Source organism: Chaetodon trifascialis, chromosome 10, assembly GCF_039877785.1.
Source record: "Chaetodon trifascialis isolate fChaTrf1 chromosome 10, fChaTrf1.hap1, whole genome shotgun sequence".
In the NCBI taxonomy this organism is placed as follows: Eukaryota; Metazoa; Chordata; class Actinopteri; order Chaetodontiformes; family Chaetodontidae; genus Chaetodon; species Chaetodon trifascialis.
Genome location: NC_092065.1, coordinates 1419639 through 1444234, shown reverse-complemented (window position 1 = coordinate 1444234; position 24596 = coordinate 1419639). Strand labels below are relative to the sequence as shown.

Sequence of the window (24596 nt, the reverse complement as noted above, 5' to 3'; positions counted from 1 at the left end):
ATCAGCTGTTGATGGATCGGTGATGGAAAGTGCTCATAGTGCCATCGCCATCTTCAGTAGGGGACACCTTGCCGGCGGCCCCACGCCCAGGAGACTCAAATCGGGAGGTGCATCATCACCTTGCATCAGAGCAGTGTGTGCACGGACATATGGGACGAATGGCGTCATGATTCATTAAGGGACAGTGCATTTTATTTTTCAGCACGGGACAACTCTATATTTTTATTTGGATTTTTCAGACAAATATGTAAATGGTGAGTACAGAGTAAAGAAAACAAAATAAAACAAAGCAAAACAAGACAATAAGTGTAGGGTTTAACACGAACGATCCTGCACATAACACCCATCCCCCCCACCCCCCCTTGCAGTACTGAGAATATTTTCAGGCACAGTTCTAGAGGTTAACTTATGGCATAGGCAGGCAGTAAATGTTTATGTCAAGGGCCAAAACCAAACCAGTCCCAAGTTCATGTTGTTTGGGTATTATGAAAATATGATAAAAATGGATCCCATACTTTATATAACTTTTTTCCGAGCTGCAAATGGAGAAGCACAGCATCTCCAACTTGAGACAGAACATTATGTCCTGGAGCCACTAGCTCAGTGTGGGCGGGGCAGCACCCCTCCGTTTAAGCAGAATAGTGCGCCTCGCCAAAAGCAAGGCAAAAGCGACCATGTGTTGCTCACTAGATGTCAAATGAGGGCCACCATCCACGGAAAGGCCAAATAGAGCTACAGTAGGGTTAGGAGCGAAATCCCTGTCCAATATTTTAGATAGAGTGTTGAAAACATTATTCCAAAATATCTGTACTTTGGGGCACAACCAATACATGTGGAAAAAGGTACCATCACCGGTTTTGCATTTATCACAGATTGGGCTTAGATTAGGGTAGAAACTAGACAGCTTAGTTTTAGGCATGTGTGCGCGGTGGACAATTTTAAACTGAAGTAGACCATGTGTACAGAGACACAGAGTGAGGTCCCGTGAATTGCTCGTAAAAGAGAGTCCCAAGACACGGGTCCCAGATCATGTTCCAAGGCCCATCTAATCCTATCCAGAGATGGGCATGACAGTGTTGATATGTTCTTGTATAATTTAGACATTGCACTTTTAGATAGTGGGTCAAGGGAAAGAAAGGTGTATATAGGGTTGGTGTCTTTAAGGGAAAGCTAGGTAGGTGGGAGTGAATGTACTGTCTAGCCTTTAAATATCGAAAAAAGTGGGTTTTTGGCAAATTGTATTTCACAGACAGTTGATTGAAGGAGGCAAAACATTCGTCCACAAGGAGGTCTGCAAAGCATCTGATACCCTTCCCATGCCAGGTCTTAAAGGATGAATCAGAACATGAAGGAAGGAAAAGGTGATTGGAGGCAATTGGGTTCAGGAGGGAAAGACGCCTTAGGCTTAAGGACTTATGAAACTGGGTCCATATTTTAATGGTGTTACGCACCACCAGATTGTCTAAAGTTTTTGTAGGAGGGGCATCAAGGGACCAACCCAGGAGCACCTTGAGAGAGATATCTTTGCATGAATTGAGCTCCATGAGGGTCCAGTTGGGACCCTTAGATTCGAGATGAGGGTGGGTCCAGAATGCCATACAGCGAATGTTAGCAGCCCAGTAGTAGTAACAGAAATCAGGGAGCCCCATACCTCCATCTTTTTTGGGTCTTTGAAGCAAGGTTTTGTTAAGTCTATGCCTCTTACCCTGCCAAATATATGAAGAAATAATCGAGTTGAGTGACCGAAAAAATGAGTTGGGAATAAATATCGGGATGCATTGAAATAGATATGTGAATTTCGGTAAGATACTCATTTTAATGGAGTTTACTCGTCCAGCAAGGGGTGACCACTGTGTGAGCAAGGTTTTCACCCGATTTAGCAAAGTAAAAAAGTTTTCTCTCAGAAGACTTTTGAATTGTCATGTGACTGCTACTCCCAGGTAAGTAAATTGTTTCCTTTCAATTTGAAATGGAATGTTGCTATAATTGGGCTGCACGGTGGCGCAGCAGGTAGAGTGTGTGCCTCACAGCAAGAAGGTCGCAGATTCGATTCCCAGGTTGGGCTTTTCTGTGTGAAGTTTGTATGTTCTTCCCGTGCATGCGTGGGTTCTCTCCGGGCACTCCGGCTTCCTCCCACAGACAAAAAACATGCTCATTAGGTTGATTGGTGACTCTAAATTGCCCCTAGGTGTGAGTGTGAGTGTGAATGGTGTGTGTATGTGCCCTGCGATCGGCTGGCAACCGGTTCAGGGTGTACCCCGCCTCTCGCCCGTTGACAGCCGAGATAGGCTCCGGCCCCCCCGCGACCCCGAAAGGGATAAGCGGCATAGAAAATGGATGGACGGATGGATGTTGCTATAATTAAGGTCACGCGCCTTTTTATTAATTGGAAACAGCTGACTCTTATGCATGTTACCCTTGTATCCGGAAACTGTTTGAGCAAAGCAAGCACTGTGGGCAGAGATGCAATTGCATCTGACAGATACTATAGGAGATCATCTGCGTATAGCGAGACTTTGTGTTCTGTGTCTGCTCTCGAGATGCCGGGGATATTTAAATTACTTCGGAGAGCCACTGCCAAAGGTTCGAGTGCTAAGTCAAAAATGATCGGGCTCAGCGGGCATACCTGACGCGTTCCACGACTTAGGGTAAAAGGTTGGGATATTATGCTGTTTGTTTGAACTTTTGCAATGGGAGAGGTGTACAGTAATTTGATATAAGCTATAAATGACGTAATTTCAGCACTTTTCGAGTTGTACCCATAAACTTGAATTCGTATTCACAGTGAAGACTTCGTAGTCGTAGAAAAATGAGTTGTGCTCTAAGGACTTTGCACTCACAGCTTTTAGACTCATACTCATATAAAAACAATCAGAACCTGGACTTCCGGAGATGCCATGTTTGAGGCAACAGCCTAAAAAAAGAGCTCCGTCAGTTCAACTGTTAATACCCTAACAAAACCATTAAAAAACTCGGAAAATTTGAACGATTTCGACATGGCATCATCCTCGAGAGGGAAGGGCTCGAAGCAGTCTCTGCCAGACAAGAGCGAAAACTTAAAACAACTTACTTTGATGCAGGCCCAGAGTGGTAACGGAGATGCTATCACAGGTGACCCGGGACTGAACTGGAGAAGCTAAGGCATGAGAACCTCCATGGTCACTCACAGACCAGGCTGTCGCTAAACAAACCTGAATATGCAAGGACTCAAAGACGAAATGACTAAACTTGAAAAAAGAACCACGGAGGCAGAAGGCCGCATAAATGCCGTAGAAGAAGTCGGCATGAGACACCAGCGAGTAATACAGTACCTGCTGTACAGAGAGATGGACCTGACGGCCAGGTGTGAAGACCTGCAGAACAGGTCAAGAAGGAACAACCTCAGAATCTACCGGGTACCTGAAGGGAGTGAAGGAAAGGATACGAAAGCTTTCATGAAGGAGTTAATTCAATCAACCCTCCAACCGATGCCTGACGTGAATCTCCAAATAGAGCACACCAGTCCTTAACAACCAAGCCAAAAAATCCCACTGCCACTCCGAGATCACTGATAGTAAAGTTTCTGGACTACTCCATGAAGGATGCTATTTTATGACAAGCCTGGAGCCAAAAACAGACCCTCTACAAGGCTACTCTCCGGAGCTGCAAAAAAAGAGAACGCAGGTGTGGGATGTAATGAAACAGTTGAAGCAAAAAAAGATACGAGCCAAATGCATATACCCGGCACAGCTACGGATCCTCACGGATGAAGGTGAAAAGACCTACTCGATGTTAACACACGCCCTTCCGGTGCTATAGGAGTCCAGGTTCGAGTGGAGGAGAGAGAGTGGAGCACCGCAGGAGGGAGACAAGGTAACAACCCGGCGGTTCTACTGGTCAGAGACATTAAGGCCCTTCACAGTGGAGACGAATAACCCCGAGTTTTTCTTCATGGAGTTTTAAAACAGTCGATGTTAGGATGAACATTTAAGTTTGGTTACACAACTGACGGAATTCAATTATCCGCGGCGAGTATTACCCGCATACCGAGCAGCCACAGCTGCTTCACCAGTTGGATGTCAGCAGCTCCAGCACTGTGTGTGTTCCCCACAGAGGAGCAGTCACCATCCTCAGCCCAGGTTACATCAGGGACTGGCTCATGTTCAGGTTTGATGATGTTGAGCGACAAAATGTCACTGAAAAACTCAGTTGGGTATTTGCAAGTTCATTTTATTCTGTTATTTTGCAGTTATTTGTTCTGTTTTGCCTTGAGATAAGATTTGGGTCACTGTCACTGTGTGTTACTTCAGATGTCCTTGTTTTGTTGGATACATGGAGAGGAAAACATATCTACCTGCACAATTTGATAACATATGGATAGTTTAAATTGTATTAGCTACAATATAAAGGGTATAAGTAGTCCAATTAAAAGGAAAAAAATATTTAACCAACTCAAAAAACTACACTGCTCTATAGCGATGATACAGGAGATCCATCTGTCAGAAAAAGAGCATTTAAAACTAAGGAGAGAATGGGTGGACCAGATATATAGCTCTTCTTTCACAAATGGGAGAAAAAGAGGAGTTGCCATCATGTTAAACAAATCAGTTTACTTTAGCCATGAAAAAAGACTTGATGATAAAGAGGGTAGATACGTGATTGTGTTAGGAACTATTGCAGGTACTAAAGTTACTTTTGTTAATTTATATGCTCCAAATGAGGACTGCCCAAACTTCTTTAAAATGAAGTTCTTTATTAGCAGACAAAGCAGAGGGAATTATTTTGATTGGGGGGATTTTAACTGCATTCTGAGACAGGCTGTAGACAGACTACCAGCAGGAGTTGGCCCTATGTCCAAGAAATCAATAACTCTCCATGCAATGATGGATGAACTAGGCCTAGTGGACGTATGGCGCCACCTACACCCTAGAGAAAAGGACTATACCTTCATGTCACAGGTGCACGGTAGCCACTCAAGAATAGATATGTTCTTGATATCAGGAACAGATACCTATAGAACGAGGGAATGTAATATAGAACCAATAACTTTATCAGACCATGCCCCTGTCAGGACCAAACAGACAGTTAGAATACTGGAGACTCAATGTTTCACTATTAAATGACAAAACAATTCAACAAGAGATACGTAAAAAATTAACAGATTATTTGGAAACTAATGATAATGAGACAGTCTCCCAGACTACTCTCTGGGAGGCTGCTAAAGTTGTGATGTGGGGTAACATTATTGCTATCTCCTCCAGACTGAAAAAGCAAAGACTAGCACAACAAGTTGAATTAGAGAGGGAAATTAAGAGATTAGAAACACAATATCAACAATCTAAAAAACACACAAAACAAATTCTGCTACTATTAAAAGAGATGAGAAACAAGCTAGATGAGCTTAACCTACAAGGCGGAGGGAGCACTGCGATTCATAAATAGGAAGTACTATGAGTTGGGCAATAGAGCAAGCCGCTTGTTGGCCTTCCAGTTACGTAAAACTCAATCCAACAGGGTAGTACATAAAATAAAATGTCCAAATACTAACCAGATGCTGACTCTACCTAAAGACATTTCAGAGGCATTTGCTGCCTACTACCAACGGCTGTACACAGAGGAAGATCAGCCTCATAAAAAAGAAAAGATTGAATCTTTCCTTAATTCAATTAATTTGACCAGTCTAACACAAGATGAATTTACAGAAGAAGAAGTGCAAGTGCAATTACAGAAGAAGAAATTAAAGAAAGTATTCTCAAACTTAAGAACAATAAATCTCCAGGAGTAGACGGCCTACCCGGAGAATATTATAAATTCCTAGTAAGTGAGTTAGCTCCGTTGCTGTGTAGAGTCTATAACCATGTATTAACAGAAGGACACCCCCCTGAATCATGGTCAGAGGCAGTGATAAGTGTTATCCATACGGAAAATAAGGATCCAACTCTATGCACTTATCGTCCAATCGGTCTTCTTTGTGTAGACTTTAAAATTCTGACATCCATTATTGCAAATAGAATACAAAAATATATTAGAAAACTTATAAAACCAGACCAAACAGGCTTTATTAATAATAGACAGGGAACTGATCATGTCAGAAGAGCCTTGAACCTACAATCACTGGCAGCTAAGAGGGACGTCCCGTCAATGCTTCTCAGCTTAGATGCTGAGAAGGCATTTGACAGGGTTGACTGGACCTTCCAAGAACATACTCTCAATGCAATGGGCTTCAACAATACCTTTGTGAGATGGATTAAAATATTTTACAAAAATCCAAAATCCAGAGTTAGAGTAAACGGGCATTGCTCGAATTTTTTTCCACTGGGACGTGGCACACGCCAAGGAGATGTTTTGTCACCTTCTTTATTTGCTCTCAGCATTGAACCTTTAGCTGAACTGATAAGATCTAATCCCCTTATAGAGGGAATACCTGATGAAGGAAATAACCAACACAAATTGGCAGTTTTTGCTGATGATATATTAATATTTTTGGAAAACCCAATTACCTCTATTCCTGCCCTCCTGCATAATCTTAATGAGTATAGCGAAGTGTCAGGCTATAAGATCAATACGAACAAATCTGAGGCCATGATGATTGTGGGGGACTGGCCCTCACAGCTAGATGACCTGGTCTCATTTAGGGTATCCAATCAGGGATTTAGATATCTTGGGGTCTTCCTTACCCCTAAACCCACAAAATTATTCTCCTCTAATTATGATAAATTGATTAAAGAAATCAAAAAAGATCTAAACCGATGGGATTTGCTCCCCTTATCACTTTTTGGTAGAATAGAATCTCCGAGAATGAATGTTTTACCAAGATTATTATTTTTATTTCAATCACTCCCCATTTTAGTACCACAATCTATATTTAAACTACTAGAAAAATTAATTTCAAAATTCATTTGGCACAACCGAAGACCAAGAATCCGTCTGAAGGTGCTGATGTCAGCGAAAGAAAAGGGAGGCCTAAACCTACCCAATTTAAAAATGTACTACTAGGCAGCCCAGCTACGAGCTTTGGTGGCATGGGTTGTGAGAGACTTAGAAACAGGATGGGTCTCTATCGAACAATGTTCCTTACCAGGGGTATCTTTATCGAGCCTTCCATTTCTTGGACAACAATCTCAGAAAAAACTTAAAATTAGTAATCCATGGATTAAACACACATTGAGGGTCTGGTGTACAGTCCAGAAACAACTAAAAGGAGCCGCTGTTTTGTCACAAGCTATGCCCATAGTAGGTAACATTGAGTTTTTACCATCCCTATTTGACAGGGCTTATAAGAGATGGGCGGAGGCAGGTCTGATAACAATAAATCAACTTATGGATGGACATGTATTTAAATCTTTTTCCCAACTTAAAGACAAGTATACCTTGCCTTCAAGTGACCTATATAGATATCTACAAATCAGACATTATGTTACAAAAAATACAGACTTGGGATATATAAAAAAGGAACCCGCAAATATAGAAAGTTATTTAATACACCTAGTCGAGCATTGCCCTTCAACAAAGCAACAAATATCCCATATGTACAAGAAACTAAGGATGGACAATACACTACATATTAAGCAACAATGGGAACTGGAACTAAATGCAGTAATTGATGATGACTCTTGGGAAGACATATGCTCCAGATGCCACGGGGGGATTGGAAGCCAACTTTATAAAGAATTTGATTGGAAGGTCAAAACCAGGTTTTTCAGGACACCATTAACAACTTCTCTATCCAAGAGTAACCCTAGCAACAAATGCTGGAGAACAGTCTTATGGTCGGCGACCACACTCACATATTCTGGGACTGTCCGAAAATACAAATATTTTAGAAAAAACATTAAAGCGGAACTGGAAAAGATTTTGAGAATGGACCTCCCCATGGACTCCTTGCTATTTCTACTGGATGTGTTCCCCAACCACCTGTTAACGACAGATCAGTGTTATTTATTGCATGTACTATTAGTCATTGCAAGAAAAATGATTACTGTTAACTGGATGAAACCTGACTCCCCTACAATTGCTCAATGGCTGCAGAGGGTAAAACTTGTATATCAGATGGAATTTATGACTGCCCAGTTACAGCTTAAAGTACTTATCTTTATGAGAAGATGGGCCCCAGTTAGTGACTACCTACCCTAAGACTCCTAACGAGTTACCTTTCATTTAACTAACCATTATTATTATCAAGATGTGAATTGCTTCTATCCGTATGTTGCTCTATAAATACTGAACCAGCAATGTGTAAGTGCATTGTATATATGCAAGAACCATTTCTGCCCGACAGATATGACCCAATCTCAGGATGCTTTACTGTTTTAGTTTCGCTTTGTTCTGTTTTTTTGTACCTCAATTGTCATTTGTCACACTGTATACAGAGAATAAAGTTAAAAAAAAACAAAAAAACAATCGTAACCCGAACCCAATTTCACAGACTCACGTATATGACAGCAGAATTTTGTGTAAAACAACTTTTATGACACACAAATTGTTAGCTTTACAAATATGAAACTTAAATTATGGACACGTCTTTTTGACAGCGATCTTACACCATATAAATGATGGTTCAAATCCCACCTTCTCCAGAACCTTGAATAAGTACACCCACTCCACCTGACTGAAAGCCTTTTCGGCATCTAAAGATATAATGCGTTCAGGTGGGTTTTTCGAAGTGGGGTACAAAATATTGAATAAATGTTGGACATTAAAGAATGAATGGCGGTTCTTAATGAAACCTGTCTGATCTTGTGTTATTATTGAAGGGGCCACATCATCTAGTCTATGCGCTAATGTTTTAGCAAAGATTTTGGCATCTGTATTCAGCAGAGAAATTGGTCTGTATGAGGCACAGTGAGCAGGGTCTTTTCCTCTCTTTGCTATGAGAACTATATGGGCCTCGTTCATTGACAGGGGAAGTGAGCCCTGTTTGAGGGATTCAGCCAGGACTGTTGTCAAGAATGGAAACAGAACTGTTGAGAACTTCTTGAAAAATTCGGCTGGAAAACCGTCCGGGCCTGGTGTTTTTCCAGATTGCAATGACGATATTGCTTGAGCAATTTCTATCTGGGTTAGAGGTGCCTCCAATCCCCCTGCCACCTCGGGAGAGATTGTTGGAATGGGCAATGGATCAAGAAATGCCTTAATTGATGCATCATCTCCATCACATTGGGAGGTGTACAGCTCGGAGTAGAAATCTTTAAAGGTGTCATTTATTTTAGTATGATCTACAGTTACCTCTCCACTTTTAGTGTTAATACTTCTTATGAGTTGTTTAGCCCTTTGCCCTTGTAGTTGGCTGGGCAACAGCTTCGGCATTTCTCACCATGCTCGTAATAATTACTCTTAATTTTTAACAGTATGTTCTGCGTTTGGTAGGTGGTAAGACAGTCAAACCTAGTTTTAAGTTCCAGGCGCTTGTTATATAGTTCAGGGGTTTGACTATGTGCATATTGCTGATCAATCTCTTTAATTTTGGACGTCAAATCCAGTTGCTCTTTCTGAGAAAGTCTTTTCTTGTTTGATGAAAACGCTTTGATTTCCCCCCTTAAGCAGGCCTTAAGTGTATCCCAGACCACGAGAGCAGACAGATTTTTTGTTCAATAAATCTGACAAACTCACTATCTGAGAGTAAGGTGGAGTTAAAGCGCCATTGCCTCATAGATTGTGGTGCATTAGGGAGAAGCAATGACATAACCACAGGGGCATGGTCGGATATGACGATTCCATGATTTGTACAAGAACGAACTTGGGGGATTAATCTATTGTCAATAAAAAAGTAGTCTATTCTTGAATATGAATGATGAGCACTGGAGAAAAAAGAGTACTGTCTGTCTCGCGGGTGAACAAAACGGCATATATCTGATATCCCAAACTCAGAAAGAAAAGACTGAATACATAATGCCAATCTACTCACTGCCCAAGGCCTGGTAGAAGAACGATCTAGAGGGATCTAAGTGTGAGTCAAGGTCGCGGAAGAAAGAGAAAACACGGTCAAAAAAGCTGACATCATCTACATTCGGAGCATATACATTTGCAAGGATAACTTTTGTGTTGAATAGCCTCCCAGAAACAACTATAAATCTTTCATTTTTATCCGCTGTAATATTGTTTGGTTCAAATAATATGTGATTGGCTACCAGGATGGAGACTCCCCTTGCCTTTGCCTGAAAGGTGGAATGAAAATGCTGACCCGCCCAGCCCGCCATAAGTTTGGAGTTATCAGAGGAGTGCACATGCGTTTCCTGTAGGAAAGCAATATCTGTTCTAAGCTGTTAGAGATGGGTGAGTACTTTCTTTCTTTTTAACTGGGTGGTTCAGGCCCTTGACATTCCAACTCACAAAATTAAGGGGACTACCCACGGGTCCTGTGTAAATGTGGAGAGAAATGTTTCCGAGTGTAACAGACTCCGTTGGGAGGCACCACCGCAGCCTCCCTGAGAAAGAAGCAACACATATATGAGCCTAGATTACGGCATAGTAACACATCCCTCAGTCCTAGTCCCGGAAAAACTCCCCAAAATCCCAAAAACAAAAACAAAATGGAAAGGTCATATAAAACCCAGATAGCAACTGCTACTTCCTGTGAAATTGCCTCAATCCCAAATACAAACAGTTGCCTCAAACAAAAATTGTCTCAAAATAGTAATAAATAACAAGTCAAAAAGTGAAGATTTAAGGCACTTCTTGAACACTCGTCTATCACATGTCACTGAATGAGCAGATACAGGACTATAAAAATAGTATTAGTAGTAAAATTAATTGAAAGGTAGCACCAATACTAATATTCACAGTAATGATAAATAGTAAAGTAAAGATTCAAGGTGCTTTGGATAGGAGAAGTTGTAAATATCAAGTCTTTCTGGAGTTGTGCGGAGTCTCAGCCAAGTACAGAGTACCTTGGCTGAGCTCACAGTTCCATGTCTCTGTTGCTATGCAGCAATATGTCACCGTGTAAACTACAAACATGGCGGCCTCCGTAGAAGCCATGTGAGAGTGTTATCACCATTGCATGTTGCATAAAAAGTAGTGGATAGACTACAGGGCAACCAAACGTGCAAAAGTCCAAAGAAGACGTAGAACCCATGTATGAACCTAAATTGTATCATGAATTTAAAGTGCTCAAAAAAGGAAGAAAGAAAAATGCCTGTTGCATGTGAACAGAGAAGCGAATGCAACATTCATTGTAAACATTAACTTGGCGTGCTAACACAGCTACTCTAAGAAGGTAACAACATTAGCAGCTCTAGCATCGGCCACCCTGAATGAATTACCGCTATTCCCCGGCTGGTGAGTGTGGTGCATCCCCGTCACGTGTCAGGAAAGCCTCGGCATCTTCCACCAATGTGAACATCTTTTTCTTCCCGTCTTTGGTTGTGATCCGTAGCCTAGCTGGGTAGAGCAGTGATGGCTTCGTGCCTTGTCGGTACAGTTTTGACATCACCTCCTGGTACACCGTGCGTTGCTCGATGACCACGGGGCAGTAGTCCTCGAGTATCGCCACCGGTTTCCCCAGACAGAACAGCTCACCTCTTCGTCTTCTGGCCTCCTGTATGATCGTTGCCTTGATTTTGTAATGGTGGACACAGGCGATTACTGCTCTAGGCCTGGAGCCCAGGGCTGGTTTTGCAGTGAAGGCTCTGTGGGCACGGTTGAGCTCTGGGGGTGCAGGGAGGATCTCTCCGCCAAGAATGTCCACCAGCAGTTTGGAGAAAAATGTTGTGGGCTGTGTACCTTCAATGGATTCCGGCAGACCGATTATTCTTATAATATTGCGGCGGCTGTGGGACTTGAGATCGATGGTTTTAGCCTTTAGCTTAGCGTAGCTCTCTTCCATAGCCGCACATTTAGCTGTAGCATCCCCATTTGGTCACTGAGTTGGTTAGTATTTGCCTCGAGGGAGGTCAAACGGTGCCCGTGGTCAGTGACCGTGGCTTGAACATAGTCCAGTTTCTGTTCCAGCGGTGTAATAGCCGATTTGAATTCAAGTGGCTTCTTTATGTTCCTCGAGGAGCCTCGTCAGGCTAGCCGTGATGTCATTGGTGCAGGCCGGGGTGAGCGACTCCTTCTTTATACTGGCTTTCGCAGCCATTTCTGCGTTTTCTCGGAAAAAATAGTTCTCTGCGCATTAATTGTTTGGTTCAGTTTAATTGTGTATGTGAGTAAGGCTCTGAAACCGATTTATTTGTAAAGTTGAGTGGGAGCTTGAGAAACGCACGTCTACTCCATCTGTGACCCGGAAGTCCCCCCGTCCACCATGTTTATATCAATAAAGTTTAAATATTTGAAACATCTCTTCGTATAGCACAATAAACTGGTAAATCTCAACTGTGCTAATACGTTTTCAAATCAGCACCGACCACCAGCAAAACACAGGTAAAATGCAAGAGTGGCTGCTGCATTAGCTTCACTCACAGGACAAAGAAAACAATGGTGATCTATTGAGGGAAATTTGGTAAATTTGGCTGGCAATATACAACTCGAGCTGTGAGTAGTTTTTTTTTTTTGATATTTTCTTTTTATCTGGAAAAGCAAATATTTACATTTTCATTTACAACTTTCAATCCTTCCCCGGACCACTAAAATATCTTTTCCTTTGGTTTGACCACCCCATTCCGCTTGATATTAGATGGGGGTAGTTTCAGAAAGTCCAAGTGTCTTTTCCATGTTGCTCTTCCAAGATATTTTTGAGTCTTTCAAGTAACTATATTCAAAGATCAGAACCGGGGGAGCTCACATCCTGAGGCCTCTCAGTTTCACATTCAGTGAAAACAAATAAAAACAAAAAAAAAAAAATCTTCAAAAATTCTTATACAAGTGGTACCTACAAAAGTAATTTAAATGAAGAATGGATTGTCACAAAGTACAAATAACGTCAAGTGAAATCAGATCTTACAGGTTTTGTATAGGCAGTCCATTTGGACCAAATCCGATAAAACTTTTCTCTCTGTACTCTTAAAGAAAATGACAATTTTTCCATAATGTAAATTTCATAAACTATATCCATCCATTCCTCGATGGTGGGTGGTTCTACCTTAAGCCATTTTCTAGTAATAGTTTTTTTACTAGCTGCCAATAGTACACAAAACAATTTTCTATCATTCTTGTTCCAATTATGAAAGTCAATGTCTCCCAGATACATAGATTCGTAATTGAAGGTAATATTCCTCCCCATTACATTTGTTATATGTTTATGAATTTCTTCCCAAAATTCCCTAATAACCCGGCAGTCCCAAAAAATATGGAAATGATTGGCTCCACTAGTGCCACATAGTCTCCAACAAAAGTCTGCATTACCCTGATGTCATTTCTGAATGGGCGTAATAAAAAATCTCACAATGTTCTTCCAACAGAACTCACGCCATATGTTTGACCCTGTTGACCTCCACTGTAGCTGACATATTCTTTCCCAACTCTCCACCGAAATCACTGCCTTTCCTTCTTTTTCCCACTTCTCCTTTATATATATTGTACTGTCTTGTTTTGATTTTTGGATGCCATTGTACAATATAGATATAATTTTCCTGCAAGACTGGGACTTAAGCTGCGATAAAAATACGTGCAGAAAGCCTGAATTGAGTTCTGCTAAAGTCGCTTTCATGTGATGATTAAAATAGCTTCTAACTTGCAGGTACCTATAAAAGTCGTCTTTTCCCAATCCTTGTTCGTTTTGCAGAGTTTCAAATCTCTGGAATGCCCCCTTGTAGACAAAAGAGTAGTAGGTGGTTAAGCCCTTTGGGAGCCATCTCTTAAACCTATCATCATTTTTGTTTGGTTCGAAATCTGAATCGTAGGCACACCACCTCAGGATTTTACATATGTGCTCCAGTCTACAGGATTTTACTATTTCCTGCCAGGATTTTAAGAAGATGTCAAGCAAGGAATCTTCTGAAATCATGAGATCATCTTGCAATTTTTTATCTGCTAGTAGGGCTGCTATTGGAATTCCTTTCACACTTGTACCTTCTATATCTTTCCAGCCTGCAGTATACATTGGTGAGAGTAGACACATTAATGGTCTCAATTGAGCTGCATAGTAATACTCTCTTAGGCAGGGAAGGCCCATTCCACCCCTTTCTTTCTTTAATTGCAAAGTTCTATATTTAATCCTGGCCTTTTTCCCTTGCCAAACATATCTCGATATCCACCTATCCCATTCTAAAAATTGTTTAAGTGGTATTTCGATTGGCAGGCACTGGAACAGGTACAGTAATCTTGGCAAGAAATTCAACCTAATTGATTCTATCCTAGAGCTCAAACCTAGGAAGGGAACAGCATTCCACCTTTGTATGTCTGACTTTATCTTTGAATTTAGGGGTCCATAGTTAAGATCAAACAATTTTAAAAGATCCTTCGACAGTATGACTCCCAAATACTTAATGAACTCTGCGTCCCATTTCCAATTACATAACTTTTTAATCTCCAATGGTGGGTCATAATTAAAGGTTAACACTTGAGTTTTTCTAATATTGATTTTGTACCCAGACACTGAACCATATTCCTTTAACATTTTCATCAATTTTGGAAGTGTCTGTGTGGGTTGTGTTAAAGTAATCAAAAGATCATCAGCAAACAGGGCCAATTTCTCCTCCCCAGATGCCATTGTTATCCCCCTTATAGCTGAGCTCTGTCTGATCCACTGGCTCAGTGGCTCAATAAAGAGGGCGAAGAGGAGTGGCGACATACAACAACCTTGTCTCGTTCCTCTCTCCAATGTGAATGAATGAGTTAAATCTCCATTGACTTTTATCCTGGCTGTTGGTTTGTCGTATAGTGCTGCTATTGTATCAATTATAGTTGTATGAAAATCAAATTTTGTTAATACCTTATACAAGAAGGACCATCTCACTGAGTCGAACGCTTTCTCTGCGTCTAAACTAATTATAAGCATCTCCAGCTCTTGTTGAGTGGCCTGTCTCATAACATGTAGTGTTTTCCTGATATTGTCTGCAGTCTGTCTCTGTCTGATGAAGCCCGTCTGGTCTTTATGTATTAAGTCAGGTAGAATTAATTCTATTCTTTTAGATAGGATAGAGGTGAACAATTTGTAATCAACATTTAAAACACTTACCGGACGATAGTTCCCACAATCGAGTTTATCCTTCCCCTCTTTAGGAATAATAGATATTATTGCATCCCTCCATGAGGGGGGGATATTTTTCGTTTCCAGCACCCAATTAAATGTTTTTAAGAGTGTTGGAAGTAATTGGTCCTGCATTATTTTATACCATTCAGGGGTGAAACCATCAGTCCCCGGGGACTTTCCTCCCTTTAGCCTTCCAATTGCTGATTGTAGTTCTTCTCTTGTTATTTTAGTTATCAATCTATCATTTTGTTCTTTTGTGACCTTCGAGCTGTGAGTAGTTTTATGGGATCAATGGTATGTGGGTCACTACACAAACACAGAATAAGCCAAACGAATCAATGATTTCCTCATTAACATCAGCAAAGAAATGAGCAATTAAACTCTTACACAACAGCCAAGATATATGTTTAATCGGCTGTTTGCAAACACTGCTGGCCGAGAGCGAAGAACCTCCAACATGGCCGCTGCAGGCCACCGTACATGAAGCAGACTACTGTACGCTACAGTCTATTAACCGAAGACGGATGTTAAAGTTTCCACGACACAGACAGAAACATAAACCTGCTGTTAAACCGAGTGAGAGACAGCAAGCGGGGAGCACAGCCAGTGGGATGCACCTCATCCTCGTCTTCATTACACTCAGGTGCTGTCAGCCACTGAACCAGAGCAGGTGCAGGAAAAAGCTCAGAGGAGACGAGGAGGATCAGCTTAAACAGGAGGAAGGATGGAGAAGGGTTAGAAGGAGAGAAGGAGTTACATAAAGAGTCTCCTCACCTATCAGGATGGAGGTGATACTGGCGGGGCTGAGCCCGAGCGGTGGGTGCTGTGCTTCCTCCCTCCTCGCTAGAGGGTCTCCACAGAGGGTCTGGAGGTAGGAGGTGAAGGCGAGGCTGAGGGCAGAGCTCAGCTCAGACCAACGCATTGAACGGTCCACTGACACTCTGCCGAGCACCGCCTGACTGTCAGTGATGCCCCTCGCCTCGTCCTCCAGGGCCTCCACAAGACACATAGACCCCACTCCGACTCCACCTGAACACTGCAGGCGTACCAGGACCTGGTAGGAGTCTGACGGTGAAGGGAAAAGAGGCTCTTCAGAACCACGAGTATCACATTTAAGTATTTTCCAACATTCAGCTGTTTAAATGTAGAAATGAATGATATCAATCAATAAATGATCAGTCTTATTTATATGCTCACACACATCAAAAAGTAATAATATTGTAAGAGTCATTTCCATCCAAAATGGTCCACAGACCCATTTTTACCAAATGGCAGATTTAAATTCACAAAAAAGTCCATCTTTGAAGACATAAATGTGAAAACACACACAAACACAAACAACAAGTCACTCACAGAGGTTTTCAAGTAGATCTTTGCAGTCGTCAGTTGCCACATCGTGAATAGTCCGATTACACTTGTCCCTTCTCTCAATGTCTTGTTCACTGTGGCTACACAGCACTTCCAGACACTCCTGCACACACACACACACACACACACATACACACACACACACACACACACACATGCGCGCGTGCGCGCGCGCACACACACACACACACACACACAGGTTACTTGCCATTTGCGAATAATAAACACGTGTAGAGTATACAAGTATGTACATTGCAAAGGGTATGTCACCTCTCTGCAACACAAGCTCCTGTGTGTTATGAAAGCACGAATCAATGAGCGATCTTCATTTGTTGTCTAGTCTGGTGTCTCCTGCGTGTGTTTCTGCTGAATGCGACGTTTCAGCCAGCAAGGTCAGCTGTGCCATTAGCCTGCCAGTGTGGAGACTGATGGCAGGACTGGAGGTTAGGGGAAGACACTGATTACAGTGAGTGTGGGTAAAGACTCGGTGCAGTGTGTATAAATAAGCCTCATAGTGGAAATATTTTAGCATTACAGAAAAGAGAAGCAAATCAGTAGTGAAGGCAGGAGGCTGACTTCATGTGGAACCAAGATTAAACCTGCTAAACTGTTTTCTGGCCACTAGGGGCAGAGAAGACACAGCCCCGATACATTATCGCCTTATTAACTTATATATTAAACATGTAAGCAAGCAATTTCCTATTTATATATCCAGCAGCCATAAACGAATATTAGCATGTTTTTAGAGGGGAGTTTCTGTCTGCCTGATGAATGTAAGTCCAGTTTTCCTGCCTGCCTATTGGTGGGTATAGAGTTATGGCTCAGACCACACAGGAAATGTCAAAGCCAGAAGAATGAGCGTTAAACAATTAATTAATCCCTTCTTACCTTGAGGCCTAGGGCAGCAGCCATGTGTGCAGCCGTCCACCCATCACCATTGGCCTGGTTCAGCAGGGCAGCAGGCAGAGCCAGGATGGCGGGGGGGTCGGGCATCACAGTGGGGTCACCCTGAGTCGGGTGGCGGAGGAGGAGGAGACGCAACGTGTCCACGTGTCCTGAGCGCACTGCTGCGTGGAGAGCCGTGCAGCCGTCCTGCAGAGAGGTAAAGGTTCATTTATGTCCACGTGCACGAGGCATAACTGCTGATACAAAACTCTCTGAGGCACGTACTTATACCGCAAAATTTAGGGGTTACACTTTTTACTGAAAATACCCAGATGCCTTCACCAGAACAAATCATTTTGAGCTAATTTACTCCTGGATTTTATGCCTCCACTGTAAGAAAAAGAGGACATGGATGACGACAGCACCACAGCTGGCTCTGGTTCAAGCTGGATGATGGGAGAAAAGCACTTTTTGCACTATTTTTTGTTTTTAAATCAGCTTTTCAACATTTAGAATGAACACAAATGAGCATACAATCAAAAATGAAATCAGATTAAAACCCGTCCGACCCAGCCCTGACTGTGTACTCTGGAACCCCTCCTTGTTAATCATCACGTTCGACTACCAGCCAACATTTTCTGCTGTCTAAAAATACGTCTGTGCTGAAGAGGTCAGATATGCCATGGAGACTTCAGAAGCTCTGCGGCTCAGCAGGGAAGCCGTGCTGCTAAATGTGGAATAAAGCAGGTAACTAAATATAAGGTCTCATCACATGCTGCCACGGCAACTAACGGCCCCCTATGGTTACCATGGAACCCATACATCAATTAACATGCATCAATTAGACGACCGAATCCTTGAATACTTTAACCCTTCAGCAGGAAGCGTGAAACGATGATGAGTGTTTGTGGCAAATGGCAAACTAAATGAGGAATGTGCTGCAGCTCAAAATCTAAATCTAATGTAGAAACTCAAAACACTACATTCAAATTTAAGGAGCAGCATTTTAGGACTCAAAATCGACATAATTCATCTCCTCATGGCCAGTATGGCCGACTCACCGTGCTGGTGAGCAAGCAGTCAGCTCCAGCACTCAGCAGGACCCGGACGCAGTCCAGACTGCCCGCCTCACAGGCCAGGAACAGGGAGGTCTGCCCCCCCGCCGCCGCCAAATCCACAGCAGCTCCTGCAGCCAGCAGCACCTCCAAACAGCTGCAGGGAGGGCGGCGACGTAAGAACCAAGAAACGTACAAATATACACGTAATACACACAAACTGTACAGTATCTGTCCAAGACATCAGTATCGGTCAGTAATAGCTGCTGAGACTTAATACTGTAAGCAGACACCTGGAATCAATTTTACATCTTTTTCTAACAATTTCTGTCTTATTTACTGAACTGAAAGGCTCAAATAAGGCTCAAACCAAAGCTTTTTTTTTTTTGTCTTCATTGAGCTGAATGTCGTTTTTGCTTTGCAGACACACTCCGTTTCAACCGGAGTCAAATTCCTTTGCATGCGTGCACAGACTTTGCCAGTAAAGCCGATTCTGATTCTGAAAGACAAAGACGATAAAATGTATTTCTCATCGATATCTGTGCACACATGGGCAGATGATATAGAAACAGAAGTACTGTAAATGTTTTACCGGGTGCTTTTTACTGTTTACTGTTTGACCATTTATGATCATTAAAGTTTCATAGAGAGTCTTAGAGTACTTCTAAATGTTATTAAAACTTAATTTCACACCCACGTGTGCTCTAGAACTGTCATCCTCGATTAACTGTTTTTTTCTCAGCTTTAACTTGTTTTTGGCATAAAAGGAAAAATCTGGCTCATAATATAATAATATAATATAATATATATAATAACACATAATATGCCACATATGCCTGCGTGCATACATGGAGTGATCTCTCACAGCCACACACACACACACACACACACACACACACACACACACACACACACACACCTGTTCAGAGATAAGGGAAGACATCAATCAGCCCTCCACCAGTAGTGAAAGAGAGCCAATCATATGAGGAAACTGAGCCTGTCTGCTAACACGACCACTGAATCAAGACCTCTGAAAAAACAGTTAACCCCATAAAACAAACTCTGTGTGTGTGTGTGTGTGTGTGTGTGTGTGTGTGTGTGTGTGTGTGTGTGTGTCAGCATGCCTTCTGGATATCCCGCTCTATAAATAACACTGTGATCAGATATTACAACACTGCACATTCCCCAGCTGGTCCTGGGCATCGTGCTTTAGGCAAGCACAGAAACACAAATACAGCACAGCTGACAGAGCCTCTCGGGCTGCGAGCTTGAGCGTCGTCAACCTGATACATCAGGATCAATACGTGCGATCAGAGCCAACTGCGCACGTCATGGCGAAGCAGATGCTTCCCTCGCTGTTAATAATGAATAACAAGAGCTCTGCTGATGTTTGAAGAGGGGAAACAACCGAGCCGCAAACATGGCTGACAGTCCTGATCTGGGCTCACTTTAGCTGCGGGAAATCACCCCATTAAGTTTCACATGTGATGCAGAACTGGTCTGAACCTGTCAGTGTGCACTGTACACCACAAAGCCACCAGCTGATACCGAGCAGACATGCTGGCACTGCTTCTGACAGCGAAACCCTGCGCAGCCACTGGCGGCGGGCTCGCAGTCATATTTCACACATGGGACATACCAGCTGTGCTCGTCTCGCAGCAAAACATATGGTGAGTCATCAATTGGAAACATGAAACACTGTGATGCTATCAGAACCACAAACATTTACCGTGATTGACTAACAGGAAGAGGTAAAGACCCAAAAATGTGAGTTAAGATCAGACAACAGTTAACACTTACAAAGGAGTCACAGCCATGTGTCCCGCCAGGCTGATAGAGTTTAATTAAGACATTTATTTGTCGATTTAGTGGTGAAACAGCTCGTTAATTGATGAGTTCAAAGAAAATTAAGCAAACCAAATTCTGATGATAGATTAATTTGTTTATTTTCTCTGTTTTATATCATGAGGAAATATATGTCTTGGGGTTTTGAACTTTGGGTCAGACAAAACAAGTGATCTGAAGATGTTAGTTTGGGCTTTGGAAACTTTCAATTGACAACTCTGACATTTTAAAGAACAGATCTTTTACTAAATAATACACAAAATAAACAGATCTGTGGCAGTTATAGCTCAAATGATTGTAGGATGTGGTCAAAGTACTTCCCATGGTAGTAAAATTCACTATAAACACACAATGACAGAAAAATCCATGAAAAATTATGTAAATAGATGCCAGTTTGGGTCTAAGTTTTTCTGTTTCTGTGTGTGTGTGTGTGTGTGTGTGTGTGTGTGTGTGTGTGTGTGTGTGTGTGTGTGTGTGTGAGGACGGCTGAGTCGAGCTCACCTGCTGTGGCCACGGGCGGCAGCAAAGTGTAAAGGTGTAAATCCATTTTCATCCAAAACATAAGCAGGTGATCCTGAAGACAGCAACAGCTTCACACACTCTGCCAGAGAAAGAAAGATGGTCATGTAGAAATATTTACAGCCTATAATACCAGAAAAACAGCTGAAACAGAGTAAATGAGCACAATCAGACACTGTGTTCGGAGCTGTGGTGTGTCTTCACAAATCCAGTGGTCACAATCACTGCTGTTAAAGCTGCAGCTGCAGTCCTGCCACCACGCTCAGTAGCTTGTGTTTCCTCTAACTTCAACCTGCTTTTTTAAAAAGATGAAACGCAATGCAGTGTTGCTTCTTCTGCACAATATTCTCAAAGAAATAAGCATCGACTAGACGGAGCAGCTTCAATATAAAATGAATCAACCACGACATGTTGCACGATGATCAAGAAAGCCTTTGTGTGACACCAAACGTCAGAAGCTGGTGGACCAGAAGCAGGTCAGGACTTCAGTTCTCTCTGGTGCATGTGACACCCGGCTGGACAAAAACAGTGACGGCACATCAGGCAGGATGGACCCACAAGAACAACATACAGAACAAATTATGAGTGCATATAAAAAACTGAAAATCTGCCATTTTAAAGCATTCTCTGCATTTCTTGACTAGGCACCGCAGACTTTGCTGACTGTCAGCTCTCCAGCGTTGCTGTTCTCCCAGTTTTCAGTCAAAGCTTTGCAATAAAGTGCATCATCCGCCACTACACAGTGAGAATAAAAATACATGACTCTGTTATTATGTGAGGGTTTGTGGTTTTTCATGTTTTCACATTGAACACTCGACCATCTGCGAGTGGTTTAAACATATCTGTCTGCTGCTTTGGAAAGGAAGGGAGGAGGGGTAAACGGGGCTCAGGCGATGGGATCGGATGAGAAGGAAACTCTTGGGCAAAGCAACAATGAAATATTGACGGCTGCAGTGTTTGTGTGTGCATTCCCCGTGCAGGTCCACCTATAAGTCCTCAGCACAGCTGTCCTTCAGCTGAATGAGTTCATGGATCAGCGCTCCTCGACTGACGGAGTGTTACTAAACATCTCGGCAGGGAGGAATCCTGATAGACCGCATTCATTATTCTGTGTGTGTGACTGTATGCACGCCACTGCCGGCGTGTGTGTGTGTGTGTGTGTGTGTGTGTGTGTGTGTGTGTGTGTGTGTGTGTGTGTGTGTGTGTGTGTGTGTGTGTGTCTGTCAGCTGAATGTAGGCGACACTCACGCTGAGGTTATAGCCCTGACATGACAGTCCATCTCATTTAATGGCAGCCAACATAAGGGGATCAGCGCAGCTCGTACAATTATCAGCACCACGTCTTTCTCCTCTCATTTTCTGCATCTTCATCTCGCTGCAGAAAGCACATCCAGGTAAGGGCTTGGCCATGCTAACGTTTGTCTTTAAGGGTTAGCTTTGCAAATCTGTACAAATCTGTCATTGTGTAATCAAAATGACTGACAAACGTGGTCCTGTTTCAACATCCTCATGGAGCCGTTCTTGTTTGTGCCTGTGAATTGTGGCTACTATAATCAATATTTTTGTATTAAGAGTGGATCACATGACCACGTGTGTGAACGGTGCACTTTTTGTGATGAACCCCACTGAGAATCATCGCCTGAATGCACCTGCAACTTCACCCTCACCGGTGTTGTTTTCGGCCACAGCAGGCAGGTAAATCCATCAAAGCTCAGTCACCATTGTGTTTCCTCCTTTCAGTCACTCACTGTACATCACTCCAAGTTTATCACGTTTCCTTTCCTTTCCTTTGAACCTCACGGTTCCTCATGCACAAACATCAGAGAACTTTCCAGAACCTTGGCCTCAATTTCCTTCACTTAAGCAGAATGTAGACTACAAGTCAAGCTGTGCAAAAGGGGAAATCTTTTATTCAAACTGAGCATTAGCATCTCATTTTCTTTTCACTGGAGGCCAACAAAAGCACAAAATCATGTTTGATTTCGAAAAGAAATGACAGTCCGACGCCATGTTTCTGCAGAGGCTGTTCGCTGTGGTGAGAGTTCAGGTGGCAGGGTTTTTATTTTCTGGTTAAAATCTCTCCTAAAAACAGAAATGTCACAGTTTGGATGTCTGAAACACCTGAGTCACATTCCTGCTGAACGTTTCTTTGGTAAGATATTAAATCTTGTATCACCCACTATGAGCTGCTCTGGAAAAGGGCAACAACCGAATGACTGAAACAGATAAATCTCCTTTGTGGAGGCGTGCAGTGTAAAACCACCAAGCCCATTCTTTTTTTCAGTGTAAACCTTCATCCTACTCTTTCTTCAACAAGAAGTTAAAGCAATCATCTACTTTACATTTATGCAGTTCCACACAGTCACACCTTGACGGCTCTGTGACGGCTGTCGACCTAAGGAAAAGCATCGTCACAGGCATGTTTACAGCACCTCATTCAAACTTCGGAGCCTTTGTTTGTGAAATGTCACAGAGAATATATGATTCACAGCTACAAACAAACAAACTACAATTAATGCCTCGTCTGACGCTGAATAGCAGGAAAAACACACAATGTAACTGTGTATATATACAGTACTGCATATCTTATTAATATATTCATAGATTGACTTTGTAATCATTATTTTTGTGATGACTTTTGTTCCTTCAACATCCATCAGTTGTGCTCATAGAACAGTCATATCTTGTGGGAAACCTGTGTCTGTATTTTGATGCATCACCCTCTCTTCATCAGTCAATACCAATCAATACAAGCCTCTGAGCGCTCCTTAAAGACTGCTCTTTAAAATCAATCAACCAGTCCACCACTGACCAAAACCACAGACAGGGTTTCCATCTCCACCGGCTTCACCTCCTCTTTTGAATGTGATCCAGCTGCTTAAAGTTCTGCTGGAAGAAATATGGAGAAGCCTTGTGCCACCAAACACCAATACTACATAGCCAAGAATCTGAGTCATCATATATCATATCATATATCATTGCTTACAAAAATATCTGTATTCAGGGTCAGCATGTTTTTTTAAGGTCAGGAGTTCTACTGCACCCACCCCCAAGATAATTGTCACCAAAAATGAAGCCAAAAAATTAATGAAAACATGAAAATCTAGAGTATTTAGTATAGTATATAGATTTAAAGCCCTCTCCAATGTCCCAAGTCAAAATTAAATATACTGAGACTCAAAATACTGGAACAAGCCTATTAAGTTTGAAACCACAAATATAAACTTTTCCCAGGTGGCTCAAAAGCCCAGATTTCCCCCCAAAAATAGAGAAAATGTGACCGGGCTGTGGTGGATCTGCAGCCTTTGTCCATTTCTAGCTCCATCATGTCCAATATCAGCACTACCTTTAATGTTACCACTTACAAGTCAACCAGTATTGATTAATCAAATGTCAGTTACCTGTGTGTCCATTCTGAGCAGCAGCAAACAAGGCAGAGGTTTGGTTGTGGTTGTGGCAAAGGTGGTGGTCTTGGTCAAGATGATTGGGTCTGTTCTCCATGCCGGTGGTAGAGGTGGTGTTGGTGGTAGAGGTGGCGTTGGTGGATGTGGTTGTAGTGGTTGTAGTGGTAGTGGTGGTGGTGGTCAGGTCTGGTTGGTTAAGCAGCATTGACATTAAAGTGACATTTCCCTGGGAAGCAGCTTGGGGGAGCAGGGGGTGCCCGCCGTCCAGGGCAGCAGGCCCACCGCCGCTTAGAGAGGAGACTATGGAGGGACACCAGCCTGCAGGGGGAAGGAGGAGCAGGAGCAGCACAGGTTAAACTAGGAGGAGGAAGAGCAGGAGGAAGAGCAGGAGGAAGAGGAAGCTTCTAGAAGTGCTGAGCATTGGAGAGCAAGGGTGTAAGAAGGTGGGTGGGTTGAAGGGGAGGAGAG

The 24596-nt window shown here is 42.5% G+C and overlaps 1 protein-coding gene across 1 annotated transcript in view; it reads right to left on the bottom strand.

Annotated features, from left to right (window-relative positions):
- The window catches only part of cttnbp2 (cortactin binding protein 2), a 125464-nt gene that overhangs the window by 16138 nt on the left and 84730 nt on the right, over positions 1–24596 (bottom strand). Inside the window, exons 5-10 of the mRNA XM_070971941.1 lie at positions 24126–24446; positions 20707–20806; positions 18367–18517; positions 17309–17512; positions 16406–16523; positions 15827–16117 (exon numbers count right to left, since the gene is read on the bottom strand). Coding sequence (XP_070828042.1) covers positions 15827–16117; positions 16406–16523; positions 17309–17512; positions 18367–18517; positions 20707–20806; positions 24126–24446 — 1185 coding nt within the window. The remainder of the gene's footprint in view (positions 1–15826; positions 16118–16405; positions 16524–17308; positions 17513–18366; positions 18518–20706; positions 20807–24125; positions 24447–24596) is intronic.